The sequence below is a fragment of the Balaenoptera borealis genome (assembly GCF_965194805.1).
Source record: "Balaenoptera borealis genome assembly, chromosome: 10".
Taxonomy (NCBI): domain Eukaryota; kingdom Metazoa; phylum Chordata; class Mammalia; order Artiodactyla; family Balaenopteridae; genus Balaenoptera; species Balaenoptera borealis.
In genome coordinates, this window is record NC_138874.1 from 53,974,038 (window position 1) to 53,991,770 (window position 17,733).

Genomic DNA, 17,733 nt, shown 5'->3' on the forward strand with positions numbered 1-17,733 from the left:
AAATTTATGGTAAAATCAGTAAACAAAATCTAAATATGAAAAAATTAAGAGATATGATGAGAAAACACTTTGAAAGGACAATATTTAAGCACAGTGAACTATGCTCACAGCTCAGTGCTTTTTAAAATTTTTTTAATAAATTTATTTTATTTATTTATCAATTTATTTTTATTCTTGGCTGCACTGGGTCTTCGTTGCTACGTGCGGGCTTTCTCCAGTTGCAGTGAGCAGCGGCCATTCTTCATTGCAGTGTGCGGGCTTCTCATTGCGGTGGCTTCTATTGTTGCGGAGCATGGGCTCTAGGCACGCAGGCTTCAGTAGTTGTGGCACGCAGGCTCAGTAGTTATGGCTCATGGGCTCTAGAGCGCAGGCTCAGTAGTTGTGGTTCATGGGCTTAGTTGTTCTGCGGCATGTGGGATCTCACCAGACCAGGGCCCGAACCCATGTCCCCTGCATTGGCAGGTGGATTCTTAACCACTGTGCCACCAGGGAAGCTCCTCAGTGCTTTTATGATGCAGATGTTATTATTATCAAAATTTGAAAAATCTTTAAAGTATGAAACTTGGCAATATATTTGTAAAACAAATGTACATGATCTAATTTGTCGAAAACTGGTGTTTGGTCTAGTTTATTATATGTTCTCCTCTGTCAGGTTCCTTAAGAACCAACACGGATTCCTATCATGTGGTGCTACCAATTCACAAATTATGAAACCTATTCACCTTTTGGACTATCCTTTTGCTTTGCATCTAAATCAGTGATATTAAATTTAATTCTTTACTAGAGAAATTTAATCAATTCGTATGTATTATGATCAGTGATGTGTTCAGTCATATTTCTGCCATCTCATGTTTCTTACTTATATTTTTTATAGTTTCTTTTTTCCCCTGATTTCTGATTTTTCCTTAACTGCAACATAATTTTAAAGGATAACTGTTAAAACGTTACAAAAATCAAGAAACTATGTGCATCAACCATCCCAGGTTTTCTTTATATAGCTCCCCTTCACTTGGTCATTCTGTTTTTCCTGAATGAATGTTTCTAAGAAAAAAGGGGGTGTGGAAATATATTATGTTTCTTATTTCCCTTTACCTGATACTGCCACCTGACCTGATTCTGCCATATGAGAGTCCGGAGCAAGTTCTGACCAGAGTGTTGATACCCATGATTTTCAGGAGGCAGCTTCAGCAAACCAAATTTTGAGTGGGAAAAAAAGAGAGTTACTCTAATTCCACATTGTTGTATTAAAAATAATTTTATTTAGTGGATTTATGTCCTACAAAGCTTGAGAGTTGTACTGCTACATTTAGCAGAATCCAACAAGTTAACAGGGTCCAATGTACCTTCAGATATTCAAATATAGCAAAAGGTCATTTTTTTTTTTTTTTGCAGTTAGCAAAATCAAACACTGGCAATGCAAAAACAGGAATAAAAAATACACGGATATGTACAACTGTGCTGAACTTACTAAACATTTACTGTTACTGCTTATGCATATTAGACATATCATACACTGACTAGTGAACTGTATTAAATATTTTTAAAAACCAATTGTTCCAAATATCAAGTCCAATTTGCAAGACTAAGTAAAATCTTTTAAAATTCTACATTCTCATAGCACCCTATGTTTTTTTCCTTCACAGCATTTAACTCTACTAATTACTGGTGTACGTATTCATTTAATTATTATTAGTATACTCTGCCAAACAATAAGCTCCGTGAGGATGGACTATTATTATCTTATACCCATGGAATCCATAGACCTACCATAGTGCCTGGCAAAAAATATGGGGAAAAAAAAAAGTATGTGAGGTATACACTGGTAGAGGATAAGTGAATCTGCAACGTCTTTGAGGCTTTAGTATTAAACTATTCATAAAATTTGCTTCCAAAAAACTTCTAAATTTGCATAGCAATTTACAGAAAGTGATTCTCATTACCAAAATATTATCATACGGCTTAGAATATAACATAAATGCTAATTTCTTTAGCCATGTCTGCTACAGAGACAAGTGAAGATATTCTTCTGTGGCATTACTGTTTTAAAGGAAAAAAACCTCTCCTTTCATCTCTATGGAGATTGAATACACTGAAGATTGTTGGGGGGGTGGGGAAGAGGAGAGGATATGCTTTCTTGTTTTGTTTTGGTTTTTTTAAGCTTTCAGGAATTTAAAAAAGAAACAAAAATACTTGTGAATAGTAAAACAACTTTACAACATTCCATTTTTCCTAAAGAGACAAATTAGAAAATTCTTAATGCAACAAAATTTTATAGAATTAATCAAAAATAATCCCCAATGAGTAAAAAAGATAATGTAAATGTTTTCTGGTTTTCAATTTTTAAAAGGATTCAAATGCAGTTAACAGGAAAGTAAAATAGCCAGAATAAATTTTGTAAATAAAAAATATATATACACACATACATGAAGATTCCTAATTAATCAGAACTATGAAAAGAAAATCAGAATTCAGATGTCTTGGGTAAACATTTTATAACTGCTTATAAATTTAAAATAACTCCCTAAAGTTTAGAGTTCTTGTCAAACATTTTTAAATGGCTATGACATTTAAAATTATTCATTGTAAAGAGAAGAATAATTTCGCCTTCCTGTTCTGCCTCCTGACCATACTTGCTGCTCCTCATGTGCTCTGTATGATGTGATGTGGCCTCTTCTCTCAGGAAATAAGCTCAAACAGTGTTAGCAACATAATGGGCTCAATCAAAACTTGCAATGGAAAAAAAAAAAAAAACTTGCAATAATCTGGATGACTTTTCTGCAAATTACTGCCATGACTTTTTGGATGTAGAAATGGCCCGGTGTATTTGCCATTTGCCTTTGAATGTGTGGAATCAAGTGATTTCAGTTCCTTGGAAGAAGCTGTTTTACAGAAACCAGACCCCAACCAGACAGAGAATGATGACCATGAGCACGTAGCCCCCAGACTGGCTGGAGCCTGAAGACTGATAACGTGATCAATCTCTGTGACCTCACCTGGTTACCTCACCATACACCAATCAGAAGATTGCATGAACTGATCACATTCCCCATGACCCTCATCCTCACTTTGTCTTTAAAAACCCATCCCTAAAAACCATTAGGAAGTTTGGGTCTTTTGAGCATTAGCTGCCCGTTCTCCTTGCTTGTCACCTTGCAATAAATGCTACACTTTCCTTCACCACAAAAAAAAGAAAAAGAATAATTTCTTTACTGAATTTTGAAACATGTTTGAAATTTGTAAGAAAACAGTTAATAAACCTGGAAATAAGATTTATACACCTCTCCCTTAGGAAGTCTTGAAGTCAAAACACATACTGTTGAATATGTGTACTGTTGTGTTGTTACATTTTTCAAACTTAATGTACAGTGGCAATATAGACAAAAACCAGGCATTTCCAATTGTCTGTTAAGGTAAAATTCTTTAACAACTGTTAACAAGGACTAGTGAAAAGTTTATATTATATAATCAAGAAGTTGAACAACTAAAGCATTAAATATTTTGCCAATTCCAAACTCATCAAGGTGTATACATTAAGTACAGCTTTTTGTACGCCAATCATACCTCAATAAAGTGGTTTTAAAAATATATTTTGCCAGTAAAACATAATCAACAATTTTCTATTTTTCAATTAAGCCACAACTTTCTTACTGATTTGAGAAAAGTCTTAGCACCAACTCTTTGATTTTGAAAAATTTAGGCTAACAACTGATCTAGTCTCTACCATTAAAAACTCTTCAATTTTTTTTTAAATTTCTTTTTAATCTGAAATGTTCTGCACTTTCAGATGCTAATATTAGGCAGAAATTGTAATAAACTTCTTTTTTTTGGCGGGGGTGGGGGTGGGTGGGCAGTGCCACATGGCTTGCAGGATCTTAGTTCCCCGACCAGGATCAAAAACCCGGGCCATGGCAGTGAAAGCGCCAACTCCTAACCACTGGACCGCCAGGGAATTCCCTGTAATATGCTTTTAAAAGTTCAATCAAGAAAATAAATTTTATTTTTGACCAAGGTGACAATTCAAACATGTTTAATTAGTTCCTGTAGCCCAGAAATCGCTGTTCTCACAAGAATCATCATATTATACCATCCTGTCATAATTTTTTCTTACAAAGTCCAAAAAAAAACCAGAACTTTAAAAAATAAACTACAACCTTATTGCCAACAATTGTTTTTCTATTTACATTAAACTAAAAGACAGTAAAATCAGATTAACTTTTTTTAAAATAAAGGTATAACATATATCCTACATATAAAAAGAAATGACTAGCCAGAAATGCAGGTCCACAGAGACCACTGATATTGAATAATTTGTCTTTCCCCAAGAAATAATGATTTCAAAACAAAACAAAATCAGAAGTAGGAAAAGATTATCAAAGAGTAAGAGTTTCAAATATAATCTATTTATTATTAATTTTACATTCATCTTTAAAATTAAAGTGTTGCTTAATTTACATACTCTCATCTATTAACATAAAAATGGGTTTTGTTCTCAACAAAATACAGCCTAATATGAATATTCACTTTTCTGATCATTCTTATGAAAATCATAAACACTAATTTTTAAAAACCTATTCACATATGTCTGAGTTTCCTCCTATACTCTACACATTTTATTCAAAATGTATGTGAAAGTTACAAAGCTGGCTGAGATCTCTAAGCACCTAGAAAAAGCCTTGCATCTAAAAAATGATTTGGTGCTGAGATTTAAAAAGAAAAAAAATCAATGGTGGTCTTTCATAAAAATATATTTCTACTGAAATACTAAATTGCCCTTTAAGACATGAAAGTATCAGTAAAAATGATATATATATGTCACAACAAATCAGATTAGTCCATGAAAAACTGAGAAGACTGAACAGGAAAGATGCCTTAATACACAGCTTAAAATTAATATAGATGTTCAGTAAATACACGAACAGAGAAGTTTAAACCAAAGGACTCAAGATCTCTTACAGGTCCCCATCCAGGTTCATAAACAGTAAAGTCACAAATACAGAATTATTGGGCAACCTTCAAATAAATCGTTATATAATAAACTCTTCTCCTTATAATTACGTTTCTCTCCATTTACTAATCATCTATGGATTACTGACTGAAATCTCTTATACCAGAACTGAACAGAAAAAAAAAAAAAAAAACTAAGTATGAGAATTAAGAGAATTAAGTGGAGTAAAAATAGAGAAACTAGACAGCCTTGCTGTGAATCATGGTTTTGAAAATACTGACTTAGAAAATCTAACATGTAAGTCTCTCTTCAATCCTAAAAACACAAAGTTCTTAAAAATCTTAAATAAAAAATCCCATTCTACAACAATTACTTGTGGAAGGAAATAAAATCAGTAGACAATATGACAAATGTGAGATCACTCTGTTCCTATGAATGCTTTGTATTTTGTAGCCAACAGCCATTTGGCTGCAAATTAACATTTTCTAAAAGAAATCAAAACTGAAATGACTAAAAAAATTCAATTTACTTAGCTTAAAGAAAAAAATTTCTCTCCCAACAGCACCATCATTAAGAGGCACTAAAAGCATAATGAGAAGTGTGTTATTTAATTGCTACTGCAGAAGAAACAAAGGGGAAGAAATTTGTTTGGGGAGTTTTGTGGAATTTGGTTACAAGTTCAATAAACAAAACATGTTAATGTGTGTATCCGAAAGTCTCAAAAGACAGTTCATTACTAGAACAAACATAAAGTGTCAAACAAAAGATGAAAAAACGCTTTACTATGCTAAAACAAAGCAAATACTTCAAATGTATACTTTAAGTTTTTAAACAGACATACATATATATATGCAGGAAGGTTATGGGCTTTTTATTTTAAAAACTCATTTCTAACGATAAGAGCTCCTGTTCTGTTTTTTTGTTTTTTGTTTTGCTTTTTTGCACTGCGCAGCTTGTGGGATCTTAGTTACCCGACCAGGGATTGAACCCAAGCCCGCAGCAGTGAAAGGGTGGAGTCTTAACCACTGGACCACCAGGGAATTCCCTCCTGTTCTGAAATATATTAGTTCCTGTGCTCCATTTTCTTATCCTAGTAGTTACACCTACTTCTTAAACCAAAACAAACATTATCAATGTTAAATTAAAAACAAAATATCTATATGTGTATATTACAAAAAATGCTAGCTGGAATACATCTAAAATTAGTGTAATACCTTGGTTCCCTGGAGGGTTCTCTTTTGTCCCTATAACTAATACTAGGGGGAAAAAAGAAAACAAAAAACAAGAGTTTAAGGAGGCAAGAATTTGTATAATTTTAAACACTAAGCATGAGTTAGTGTATTAATTATATGTCTAAAAGAACTGGATACTCTTCTTTAAATCTTTATGTTCACGCTTACAGTTTTTAATATTACAGCAATGGTTATGTCCTATATAAACCTGTAAGACTACAACATTGATGAAGCATTGCTTATTTTTAAATTTTGAAATAATTCTATGATGAATTAGTGGTTAGCATAAATTAAATTGTGGCCACTGCTATGTAAAAACATAGAAAGTGACTTATTCTTTCTACATTTTAAGCATGTGGGACTTCTATATTCAATAAAAACAATAAAGACTAAAAAAACAAAAGAACCATGCAAACAACCAATATTTAATAAATATTTCAGTAGCTGAGGTACTCAAGATAGTATAATTAATGGTTTAAATTAGTCTTAACCCACTTAAAATTTTTAGTGAGAGAAAATTTATAATAAAGTATGCATTCCCTACCCCTTTGCTTTACAAACATAAATAATTTGGGGAAATACGGAGTATATAAAAAACAGCACTCGATCCAAATTAAGGCAAGAACCTACCTAGTAAATGCCTTAAGAACTCAAAGGGGAGACGTAATTCGGTGTCAACTCTTAAATGCCCAGTAGTAAGCAGAATAATTTAGATAGCAAATTTATTATAAAAGATTGTTAAAGACCTCTTGTCGGTCACCTTCGTTACCTGGGTACTCTGATACATTCCTCTGATCCTAGCAGGCCAAGTTGTCCATCAGAATCGAGACCCCAAGCATACACCTGGCCCTTGTCGTTTAGTGCTAATGTATGAGCTTCTCCACACGAAACAGCTACGATATTTTGGGCATCCAGCGCAACAACCTGCTCTACAGAAATCAAGAAGAGAGACATTACATTCTAGTTTTAAACTCCCAACAAGAATAAAATAGTCTTCATCTTGTACAAAAAAGCTAAGGAAATGCTGAAATACAGACTAAGTATAACTTCAGTTATTCTCAAAAACCTAACAAATATGTTCCATACAAAATTCTCGCTGTGGTAAATACAGAGATATGTCATAGGGCATAATCAACTCAGAATACTAAGTGACTTTAACATTTGGGGAAAGAAGTTAAGGGTTTATAAAGATTCTCTCCTAAAGTGCTCTTCATTCAAAGCCATTACCAATAAAAGAAAGGAGTCCAGCTGAAAGGGAACCATTTAAATAACTCAGCTGTTTTTTAACAATAAAATCATAACTGACATATACATTACCAAATGGATACTACTATGGAGTGATCCTGAAATTAAGGAAATAATCTGAATTAGCAATTTCTGACAGGAAACAAATTATTTACAGATCTCATAAATAAAGCATCTACTAGATACGCTGAGGAGAGAACTGAAAGGCAATGTGACCATAACAAATAGATATCAGTTTATGGGCTGCTACTTTTAACATCAAAGACATAAAAATTCCACATATGGTTAAAACATGTCCAAGCTTTTAACCAGAAATTAATTTAAAATATTGGCCCTTCATAAGACAGTCAATAGCCACTGACAAATCAGTAAAGAAAGTGAAATTGCTTCCTTAGTCTCTTTAAGATGTGCATTGTCTATCAGTTTTTTTTTTACTAGTACACTACAAGTTTTTTTAAGACACCATTTAAAATTAACCTTTTTTTAAAAAAATTAACCTTCTTTAGCCTAATAAGAAAGCTATGTCTTCATTAACTGAAAGTCTCTTGTTGCAGAGCTGTTAAAACTGAATCAGGGTTTCTTCAGAAGCACATTTTAGATCAATGTACAAATGCAGTTGTTCAATAATAAAGCAGATTACATGAAAGAAGTTTGAATCCCTATGTACAGAGAAATTCAAATTGTATCTGGGTTACTTATTCTGCATTTTGGGGTGGGAGGTCAGCCCTTAGACGGCCTTCAGGAATCTGTATAACTCTAATGATATATTAAGTACTTACCTTAAAGTACTACAAGTTAATAACTCGTAAAGTTGATGAATAGTACATGGAAGTTCACTATACTAATCTCTCACTTTTTGTGTATATTTTGTATTTTGTATATATGTTCTTATAAAATTATATTGTAGAAACATATAAAAACAAAACGTATATAACACATTGCCTCCCCCCACCAAAAAAAAAAAAAAAGAAAAAGGACTTAATAGTATGGCATCATTTATTTACATCAAAGCATCCCATAAATCTTAATTACGAAGAAAGAAGTAAAATGCACAAAAGAACTGTTAGTCTTTCACAGAGGCCCCTGAAATGAGTCAATATCTCTCCAAAACTATCCTCAAAGGAAATGTAGTAAAGAGCAGAAATGAAAGGATGACAAGAAGGATGAATAAGACTGGTTGGTTCAACAATAATATATGAAGAGTACTTAAATTAGATAGCAATGGCTGTAAAATCAAAGGCACCAAAAATCCAAGCAACAAAGAAACAATCATGCATACCAAACACTAATATTTATTGTATACCATGTGTGCTCCAAGCACTAGACACACAGAGATAAATAAAACAGAGTTCTAGTCCTCAAGGAGTTTACAGTCTATAGAAAAACAAGCGAGATAAGGATTGTTATTAAATGCAAAGGTAAAGACATACAAAAGGTACCAGGGGAACATGAGATACTTTTTAAAGCCCTGAAAGATACTAAGAAGAATTCTGGAAGACAGTGACACTAAGCTATGTAGGTAAGGAAAAGAGGAAGAGATTCCATGTACCCATTAGAGAAAATTCAAATGATTTCTTCAAATACAGCAAAACAAACTAAAAGCAAAGTGAAAAGACTGATTAAAAAAAAAAACAGGAAAAACGTTATTCATGTCAAATAAAGAAATAACCTCCCTAATATTTAAAGACTAACTGGGGCCGGGGTGGGGGAGAGCAGTAATTCAATGAAAAATGGGCAAAAGATGTGAACTGATAGTTCACACAAAGAAGAAACAGAAATGGCTCTTAATCCTACGAAAAGATGTTCAACTTCACTGATGAGAGAAATGAAAATTCAAACTGCACTGAGAAGCCAATAATACGTTCACTTAGAAAATTCATAAAGCCATACACTTTTATTTTGCATACTTAATTATAAAAGTTTATCAAAGGAATGAGAAGACAACGCACTGACTGGGAGAAAATATCTGCAAAAGACACATCTAATAAAGGACTGTTATCCACAAAAAAAAAAAAACAAAAAAAAACCCACCCTCTTAAAACTCAACAATAAGAAAATAAACAACCCAATTAAAAAAACAGTGCAAAAGATGTGAGCCGACACCACACCAAGAAGACATAAAGATGGCAAATAACCATATGAAGGCATGTTGTACATCATATATCAACAGGGAACTGCAAATTTAAATGAGATACCACTATAAACCTATTAAAATGGCTCGCTTCGGCAGCATATATACTAAAATTGGAACGATAGAGAAGATTAGCATGGCCCCTGTGCAAGGATGACACGCAAATTCGTGAAGCGTTCCATATTTTTTTCAATAAAAAAGTACCTAAAGTATCAAAAAAAAAAAAAATGGCCAAAACCCAAAACACTGACAAAACCAAACACTGGTAAGGATACAGAGCAACAATAACTCTCATTCATTGCTAATGGGCATGCAAAATGATACAGACACCTTGGAAGACAGTTTGGTAGTTTCTTACAAAAGAAACCATACCATTATATGATCCAGGAATTGTGCTCTTTCGTATTTACTCAAAGGAGTTGAAAACTTATGTCCACAGAAAAATGTGCACACAGATGTTTATAGCATCTTTATTCATAATTGCCAAAACTTGGAAGCAATCAAAATGTCCTTCAGTAAGTGAATGGATAAACTGTGGTATATCCAGACAGTGGAATATTATTCAGTGCTAAAAAGAAATGAGCTATCAAGCCACAAAACACATGGAGGAAACTAAAATGTGTGAAACTAAGTGAAAGAAGCCAATCTGAAAAGGCTACAAAATGTACGATCCAACCATTTGACATTCTGGAAAAGGCAAAACTTTGGAGACAGTAAAAAGATTAGTGGTTGCTTGGGGTTAGAGGGAGGGAGGGATGAACAGGCAGAGCAGAGGGGATTTTTAGGGGAGGTTGTATACGTGTAGTATAGAGTATATGGGAACTCTGTACTTTCTGCTCAATTTTGCTGTGAACTTTAAACTGCTCTTAAAAAGTTTATTAATTAAAAAAAGTTTATTTATAAATACACACACACCAAGATAACATTTTTCATCTCATAAAAATCCATAAGTTTGATAACAATCTGTTGGGGGATAAGGCACTTTTGTATATTGATAGTGAAAGTACAAAACAGAACCACCTTTTTGCAAAAGAATGTGGCAAAACCTAACAAAACATATGCAATTACCTTTTGGATCCAGCAATTCCATACCCTGCAGATACATCTAAGTACTAAAGGGCAGCAGAATATGCCAACCCAAAATATGCCACTTTGGCATAAGGACTGCTTTGACCTGAAGGCCACTAAGAAGAAAAGCTCTCTGCTCTCCTATGTGCCTAAAAGCAGGACATAAATTTGTAAAAGTGTCCCGCCTTCCCTCTCTACCAGGAAGGACAAGAGTTAATCACTGGAGGCAACTCTAGACCTTTATCAGCTCAGGGACAGCACCAGCAGAAACTACGTAACAAACTTTACTAACTAGCCCTTATCTAAGTTCCCCCACATATTTACCTTCCCAAAATTTGCCACCCCAGAAACTCAAAGTCCTTTTCGTCTTGTTACTTCTCTATTTATTGTTCTTTTGTTAAGATGCTATATAAGCCCATGTTCTACTACCACCTTAAGTTACTCATTACTGAGTGCTCCTGCATGTAAACGCAAGGCAATAAACTTGTTTTGTTTTTCTCCTTGTTAATCTGTCCTTTGTCTAGACAAGCCCCAGCTGGAGAACCTAGGAGGGTAGAGTACAAAAACATATGTGCGTGTGTGTGAATGGGTGTGTATTTACGTGTTTGCAGTACTGTATATAATAAAAAAAGACTGGAAATATTCCAAGTATCCATCAATAAAGGATTCCATCCACACACTGGGATACTATGCTCTGAAAACATAAATAAAGAGGAAATGCTACATGCTGATATGGAAAGATCTCAAGGGTATGTTATCAAAGTAGGAAAGAAAATCAAGACGTGGAATAATGTACACAATTTGCTATTTTTTGTGTAAGGAAGAGGAAAGAATATGAATATATATTCATATTTGCTTACATTTACATAAAGAAACTTTGAAAAGATAAACAAAAAACTAATAAACAGAGTTGCCTACAGGGGATGCGGGTAGAAGGGGAAATAGGGTGGTCAAGTGTAAGAGCAAACCTTCTCAATGTGTATTTATATTATTTTGATTTTTGAACCATGTGAATATATTATCTATTCAAAATTAAAATTAAAATTATTTTAAAAAGTAAATAGAACATTAGAGAAAATAGTTAAAGCAATGTATAAAAACCATTGTTTTCACTTTAAAACTGAACTGGGCTCTTTACTTTTTTTTCTACATACTAAAAACTCAAGATAAATAATTTTGGTTCTTTCAGAATTTGAGCCCCATCAAATTACTAAGATACCTATTTTGACAATGAATAACTACTGAGAAATATATTATTAAAGAAACATAATAACATATGTTTTGGGACTACTACTTAATACAGGCTTTTCAGACAACAAATATACAAACTGATAAGTTCTCTGTACAATTATTAAAAACTACTTATTTTTTCCAAATGGCTAATTAAAATGAAAAACCTCAACTGTTTCCCCCCAGTATGCTAGAAAGTTAGATCGATGTTATATTGAGACATTTCACATCCAGGTCAAATTCTGGATGAATGCTCGAAACGAGGTGGCTTGCAAAAAGGAGTCAATGATAAGCAAGAAAGAAGGGGGAATAAATGAACCCAGCAAAACAAACCAAAAAATTCACTAGAAAACCTGGCTTAATGATGCCCTGTATGAGAAAGAGAAAAAAACAAAACAGAATTCATACCAAACCTAACAGCTAAGATTTGTTGAGTGTTTACTATGTACCAGGTATTATGCTAACTCAAAGTTTTAATCACCAAGCTACATTTGCCTTTCAAGGCCAACGAACACAGAAAAGGGAGGGTTAAGTGGGGATTAAATTCACTTTAATTTAGGTTGAGTATGGATATATATGGAAGAGGACAGAAAACAAAAGAAAAACTTGTCAAGAAAGCCCATTAAAAAACAACTGAGGGGCTTCCCTGGTGGTGCAGTGGTTAAGAATCTGCCTGCCAATGCAGGGGACACGGGTTCGATCCCTGGTCCAGGAAGATCCCACATGCCGCGGGGCAACTAAGCCCATGCGCCACAACCACTGAGCCTGCGCTCTAGAGCCCGCGAGCCACAATTACTGAGCCTGCGCATCACATCTATTGAAGCCCCACACGCCTAGAGCCCGTGCTCCGCAACAAAGAGAAGCCATCGCAATGAGAAGCCTGCGCACTGCGACAAACAGTAGCCCCCCCGCTCGCCGCAACTAGAGAAAGCCTGCATGCAGCAATGAAGACACAATGTAGCCAAAAATAAATTAATTTTTAAAAAAAGAAAATTTCCTAAAAAAAAAAAAATTGATTCCTTTGATAAATGGGAGCTACAAGATGTTAGAATTATGAGCATATGACGCTAAACTTGTTGGAAAAGGTTTAATAACAGCACATGATCCTTACAGTTGACTGTAATTCAGAAATAAGGTACTTTTTAAAAAAAATACAAATACGTACAGATAAAAACACGTGGTAAAATGTTAACTGTTGGTCACTGTGCTATTCTTTCTACTTTTCTTTATGCTTCAAAACATTCATATAAAAAATTTGAGAAAAGTAACACTTCATATCAGTATTTATGGTTCACAACATTTCTCTTCAAGGAAAGAAAAAAGGAACATTTAGTTTAGGGAGGCACAAAAAAGCAAAGAAAACTTAAGTGGAGGAGACTGTCTTGAAAAAGGCAGGAAAAAAATACATTTTTCAGAGACAGGAGCAAAAACAGAAAAGATAAAGAACTAGAGAGATATAACATATCCATCTTGTAAATACTGACAGCAGATATATTCCAAATACAAATCTAATAAGCCCTAGCTCATCATTACTTCTGGTTCTTCTTACACTTGTACTGTTAAAATGCAATATTTTTGAAAACTGATGGTGCATCATTTTATTAAGGAGAAAAAGGCCATCTTCTTTGCTCCATAAACACAAAATGTTGTCATTTTTAGATTTGTAAAAACCAATTAAAGGGCTTCCCTGGTGGCGCAGTGGTTGAGAATCTGCCTGCTAATGCAGGGGACACGGGTTCGAGCCCTGGTCTGGGAAGATCCCACATGCCGCGGAGCAACTAGGCCCGTGAGCCACAACTGCTGAGCCTGCGCGTCTGGAGCCTGTGCTCCGCAACAAGAGAGGCCACGATAGTGAGAGGCCTGCGCACCGCAATGAAGAGTGGCCCCCGCTCGCTGCAACTAGAGAAAGCCCTCGCACAGAAACGAAGACCCAACACAGCTCAATAAATAAATAAATAAATAAATAATAATTTAAAAAAAAAAACTTAAGTCTACTTAAAAAAAAAAAAAAAACAATTAAAATGTTCAACCTAATGACGGTTTTCATTTCTACATCATTTATTTCCTCCCAATTACCCCTGTATCCACCTCTGACTTCAGCATTTGTTCACTAACAAACTGCATCAAATAAATTTTGCTGCAGAAACATCATAAAAGAAAGAATACGGTTGCACATCCTTTTAGCAACACAGAATAGGTCCAGGTTCTTGCTGTAAAATGTTACATGATAAAATCCTTCCATCTGAATAAGTAACTGAATAAGAACAACCTATTTCCTTTGGGATCTAACAAATATGTTCACCAATTCCTGAGTTTGTGAAAATTCATGTAGAATATCATCTCCAGACTCATTCTTTAAGAGTTCACTTACATGATCAATTTCACCATATCCATACAGCAGTGTATCTACATTCACCTTCTGATTTGTCTCATAATTATGAATATGTTCCTCTGTCAGTTTTCTTCTCTTGGCCATTATGGACAGAAAAAAATTTTTTTTTTCATTCTCAACTGTGGTTAATGAAAGGTACAAGGAGAAAAATAAAAACTACAAAAACAGTGACTCCAAACTTCTTTCACACTTCCTTGAAAGATAATGCAAAACTCTGCACAATGTATGAAGAAAAGAATGCTACATATGATGATTTATTTCACCACTGCACCAGCCTTCTAGGAAACCCCATCACTGTTCCACTTATAAATTTTAGTCTTTTTATTTTAGTCTAGTTGGGAATACATCAATTCTTGTTATTCACAGTAGTTATGTTCCATAAAGTCACCACAAATACTTATTTAGCAAATACTGAATGACTGCCCCTAGGGAAAATACAAGATTAGGTTGCTACAAGCCTCTGATCACAACATTTCATCAAATGATCAATTCATAACCTTGTGTTATGTGCATTTCCATTTAAAGACATCTTAATTATATTGTTGATTCATTAACATTGAATTCACAGCCAACAGCACTGTAAACTCATGCCTCAATGAATTTTTTTCTACGACACATCATAGCCTTCTTGTGCTTAGGAACACTAGATAGCACCTCAGCAGTATGCTTGGGGGCCATTTTAAACACTGAAATCACCAACAAAAAGTACAAAAATGCAAAAAATGTGGCACTAAATATACCACAAAAAGGACGTAACAGGAAGGCAAAACAGTGCTTTGTTGAACCTCAGCTGGGAATCTACACATCGGGAGACTCATGTATTTTGCCCTGCATGTGTGCATGTCCAGGAATGACCATGAAAAGCTCTGTGAGTATTGACTGACTATGACCCAGACTGATTTATCAATAATAACAGTACACATAAACACTTCTTCCTAGACAACCAATCACAAAATATACAAGATGGTCTATTAAGTCTTTTGCTAAGCGGGTTTTAACCTGATAATAAGATATAATCACCAGTAACAACATGCTCTGAGAACCTTGTAAACAGTAAAAAAATGTGTTTTGGGTATAAAGGTAATACTACAGACACACCATTAGTAACATATTCACAACTAGCATCTCTTAAAAGTTGCATCTTATTCGAAATTCTAAAACAGCTATTTGAAGGAAAATATAAACATTATCATTACCCTGTATCCTCTTTCATCTACAGATCTCAAAACCTTGTTGTTATGGGATAAATTGGGTTACCCCCAAATTTATATGCTGAAAGTCCTAATCCCCAGTACCCCAGAATGTGACCTTATTTGAAAAATGGCCATCAAGGATGTAATTAGTTAAGATGAGGTCACACGGAGCAGGGTAGGCCCTTAATTTGACTTGTGTCCCAATAAAAGAGGAAACATCGTCACAGACAAGCACACAAAGAGAATGCATGTGAATGATTGCTTGCAAACCACCAGAAGCTAGGAGAGAGGCCTGGAATGGATCCTTCCTTCATAATCTTTAGAACGAACCAACGCTGAGGACACCCTGATGTTGGATTTCTAGCCTCCAGAACTGTGAAACAATACATTTCTGTTACTTAAGCCACCCAGTTTGTGGTACTTTGTTATGGCAGCCCTAGCAAACAAATACACTTAAATAAATATTTTTGGGTTCAAAACATTCCTGTCAAGTTACCCAAGTACTACCATCTGTGTTTTAAAGGTGATCCACAGAAATAAATAACTTATTCTGAATAATTCAATCACAGATAAACTTGATTTTGAAATTTAGAAGTTTCTAGTTCGAATTACATTATTTCCATACCAAACAACTTTTTAAATGGCAAAAAAAATTTACACAAAATTGGCAAAAGACACATTTCTCTAAACGATCTTTAAAATACAAGCTCAAAAAAAAAAAAAAAAAGCTTTTTAGAGAGCAAGAGCAAGTTGGCAATGCGTATTACAATTCTAAACATGCATGTCCTCTGACCCAGAAACTTTCCTTCTGGGAAACAACAACAACAACAGGAAATAACGTGACTTCCAGTAACAGGTAGGTAAATAAATTATGGAATATCCATGTAATAGAAATTGGTGCTTCTATTAAAATGAATGTCTATACAGTATAACATGAAAAGATAAAAATACGTTAAATGAAAAAGAGAACCACAGAACTTTATGTATATGTGTACAGGATTACGTATTTTAATACAGGTATAAAAGATATGAAAATATAAAGAAATAGTAGTAGTCATCTTTAGGATGTAGGGAAAAAGTGGCTTCCACTTTTCAAATCATGTATTTCCGTAACTTTTAAAAAGTTATAGAAATGTACTATTTTGGTAATCAGGGAAAAAAAGAATTTTTTTTTTTTAGATATAGGCAGTCCCCAAATTATAACTGACCCCAAACCCCACAGGAACAAATGTGCTTTGTTTCTCCAAATCAAAATACTAGGGAAATAACTAACCTGGTCTGATAAATTTTCTTCTGTAGGAAACAGTGGCTATAGTCAAGTATTATTTATATTTCAAATGTGATACATAGTTAAGTTAAATGCTGCTCACAAATATCTATCTTAAGCTTTCTGGAACCAACAAAGCAAGAGAGCTAAACAAGCCAGGATAAGTGATGCGTGAAGATAAATTCTGACACCCAAATGTAAAACTCCAATGAATTTTTCTACAGAAAATGCTATAAAGCTCAGTTAAATATAATTATTGACAGAGTATTACACTTAGGTATAATGTGTTTTAAAGATTGGTTTGAAAACTTATTTATGATATCTAGCAGTATTTCCATGAGCAAAGAAAAATTCAGAGTTTTTAAAAACACAATTCAGGGCTTCCCTGGTGGCGCAGTGGTTGAGAATCCGCCTGCCAATGCATGGGACACAGGTTCGAGCCCTGGTCTGGAAGATACCACATGCTGCGGAGCAACTAGGCCCGTGCGCCACAACTACTGAGCCTGCGCTCTAGAGCCCGTGAGCCACAACCACCGAAGCCCACGCGCCTAGAGCCCGTTCTCTGCAACAAGAGAAGCCACCGCAATGAGAAGCCCATATACCACAACTAAGAGTATACCCCACTCGACGCAACTAGAGAAAGCCTGCGTGCAGCAACAAAGACCCAACGCAGCCAAAAAACAAAAAAGCAGCTCCATATCAATTACTTACTAAATGTTTAATCCAGCCAGAATCCTCTGCCTACCATGCCTCACTAGTTGCTGTAAATATAGATTTTCCTCTTCCCTTCTCTCTGAGTAACTCAAAACTCCAACTAGAGCAATGCAAAGTTCACTTATATCCATCTCTAGAAATTTAATGTTCACAAGATGCTATATTGTGAAATTAAAAAGGTACTGTGTAACTCCATTCTTGTATAAAAATATGTCACATACAGCCCCAATATATATGCAGAGAAAAGACTGCAAAAATAAATACTAAATTGTCAACACTGATTATCTACAAGTGTTTTTTTTCTTTTAGGTTCTTT

At 34.4% G+C, this 17,733-nt stretch overlaps 1 protein-coding gene across 9 annotated transcripts in view; it reads right to left on the reverse strand.

Moving 5' to 3' along the window:
- Positions 1–17,733, reverse strand: part of HERC4 (HECT and RLD domain containing E3 ubiquitin protein ligase 4) — a 130,454-nt gene that overhangs the window by 97,434 nt on the left and 15,287 nt on the right. For 6 of the 9 annotated variants that reach the window (XM_082408604.1, XM_082408602.1, XM_082408603.1 and 3 more), the window contains exons 3-4: positions 6,947–7,106; positions 6,160–6,201 (exon numbers count right to left, since the gene is read on the reverse strand). In XM_082408604.1, coding sequence (XP_082264730.1) covers positions 6,160–6,201; positions 6,947–7,106 — 202 coding nt within the window. The remainder of the gene's footprint in view (positions 1–6,159; positions 6,202–6,946; positions 7,107–17,733) is intronic. The other 3 variants (XM_082408608.1, XM_082408606.1, XM_082408607.1) reach the window with 1 other exon arrangement.